At 38.1% G+C, this 1,641-nt stretch overlaps 1 protein-coding gene across 1 annotated transcript; it reads right to left on the bottom strand.

The window, feature by feature from the left end:
* Positions 1–389: 389 nt before the first annotated feature.
* Positions 390–1,635, bottom strand: LOC123177821 (zinc finger BED domain-containing protein RICESLEEPER 3). Its single transcript, XM_044591323.1, has 3 exons — positions 1,550–1,635; positions 876–1,450; positions 390–781 (listed from the first exon to the last, which is right to left on the bottom strand). Exons 1-3 carry the CDS (start codon positions 1,630–1,632, stop codon positions 732–734), a joined length of 708 nt encoding a protein of 235 aa, XP_044447258.1. The 5' UTR covers positions 1,633–1,635; the 3' UTR covers positions 390–731.
* Between the last annotated feature and the right edge of the window lie 6 nt (positions 1,636–1,641).

The following is a 1,641-nucleotide window of genomic DNA, read 5'->3' as shown; positions in this document are numbered from 1 at the left end:
TTCGGTTTGATTCGGTTCGGTTTATACGGTTATCGGTTTATACGGTTTTTATACTTCGGTTTATACGGTTTTATACATAGATACGGTTCGGTTTCGGTTGTAACCGTTTGCTTTCGGTTCGGTTTCGGTAATAACCAAATTAACCAAAGTTGACGCGAACTTCTGATCAAGACATGGTTCTGCTACATGAAGAAACAAATTTAGTATATGTCCAATACAAGTAAGGGGTACAACCGTACAAGCACAACCTAGTGACGTGTTTGAAGAAATTCTACACAATTTATGTTCCAGTACAAGCACTTAGTACATACAAGCACAATCTAGTACAAGGTCAAGACTACAAATACAAGCACCAGCAAAACTACATAATAACACAAGGCACAAATCAATCCAGTACAAGCACTTAGACACTTAGTACATATCCAGTACAATAACATGAAGAAATTCTGGAACAGTACCTGTCCAGTACAATAACATGAAGAAATTCTGGAACAAAGACATGTCCAGCATGAATCAAGCATGAGAACACATCAAGATAATAAACTCCATTACAAGTTCATATGAAATTCTGGCGCATAAGAGTACATTAAATTCTAGAACAACCAAGTTCGACACAGCCAAAGTTCAACATATTGCAAAATGGGTTCAACACATGACAGATGACACACACAAACTTCATCACTTCAGGCAGCAACTTGCACAAGTTTCCACTCCAGTTCCACACATGAAGATCAATCAATCGATATTACACCATTATCCTCCAATCGAAGGGCTCCCACACCTACAAAAAGTAACAGAAATATTGCATGATCAAGTAAATAACATAAATTTTGCATGGTCATTAAAATAACTGAAATGCACATCCATTTAAGTACCTTCCTCCAGTTTGGTCAACTCAGCAAGATCAAGTTCAACATTGATAGGCTTACTACGCAGCCAATCTTGTGTACATATCAACGCTTGGAGTGTCGCTGGTGTCAAAGAGCTTCTAAAGTCATCAAGAATACGGCCACTAGTGCTAAAAGCTGATTCAGAAGCAACCGTTGAGATAGGGATTGCTAGTATATCACGAGCCATTTTTGACAGGACAGGAAAGCGAGCAGCATTCAACTTCCACCACTCAAGAAGGTCAAATTCTGCAGTCAACTCTTCGGTATCCTCAGCTAGGTACTTGTCTAATTCAGTTCTCATATTTGAGCTAGTGCTACCCTCTCCACAAGTTCTCATTCTCTTCTTGTTGTAGCGTGACCTCATAAGAGAACTTTCAGAAGCATTTTCACTAGCACGAGCTTGTGATGCTAATTCACTAGTAGAACTGGTTCCATATAATTCTTTGTATTCTCCAAAAAGAGAGACAAATTCATTGTGTGAAGAAGTCAAGATTCTGTTACCTATTATACAGCCATAGGTGTCTTCAACCATGTCCTTAAAGAAATGAGATTCCTTGATCCTTGCATAAAGAATTAAGACAAGAGAAGACAAGTTAGAAAGACATTAAGAATAACATACATATATTTGACAAAAGAACAACAACCAATCAACCACATACCTAGGATCAAGGATGGCCGCAATGAATATATATTTGTTCATCTTTTCAGGATCACCCCAATACTTCTCATACTTCGCTTTCATCTTGAGAGC

The sequence above is a fragment of the Triticum aestivum genome, unplaced genomic scaffold (genome assembly GCF_018294505.1).
Source record: "Triticum aestivum cultivar Chinese Spring unplaced genomic scaffold, IWGSC CS RefSeq v2.1 scaffold203503, whole genome shotgun sequence".
Classification (NCBI taxonomy): Eukaryota; Viridiplantae; Streptophyta; class Magnoliopsida; order Poales; family Poaceae; genus Triticum; species Triticum aestivum.
This window is presented reverse-complemented; position numbering and strand designations above follow the sequence as displayed.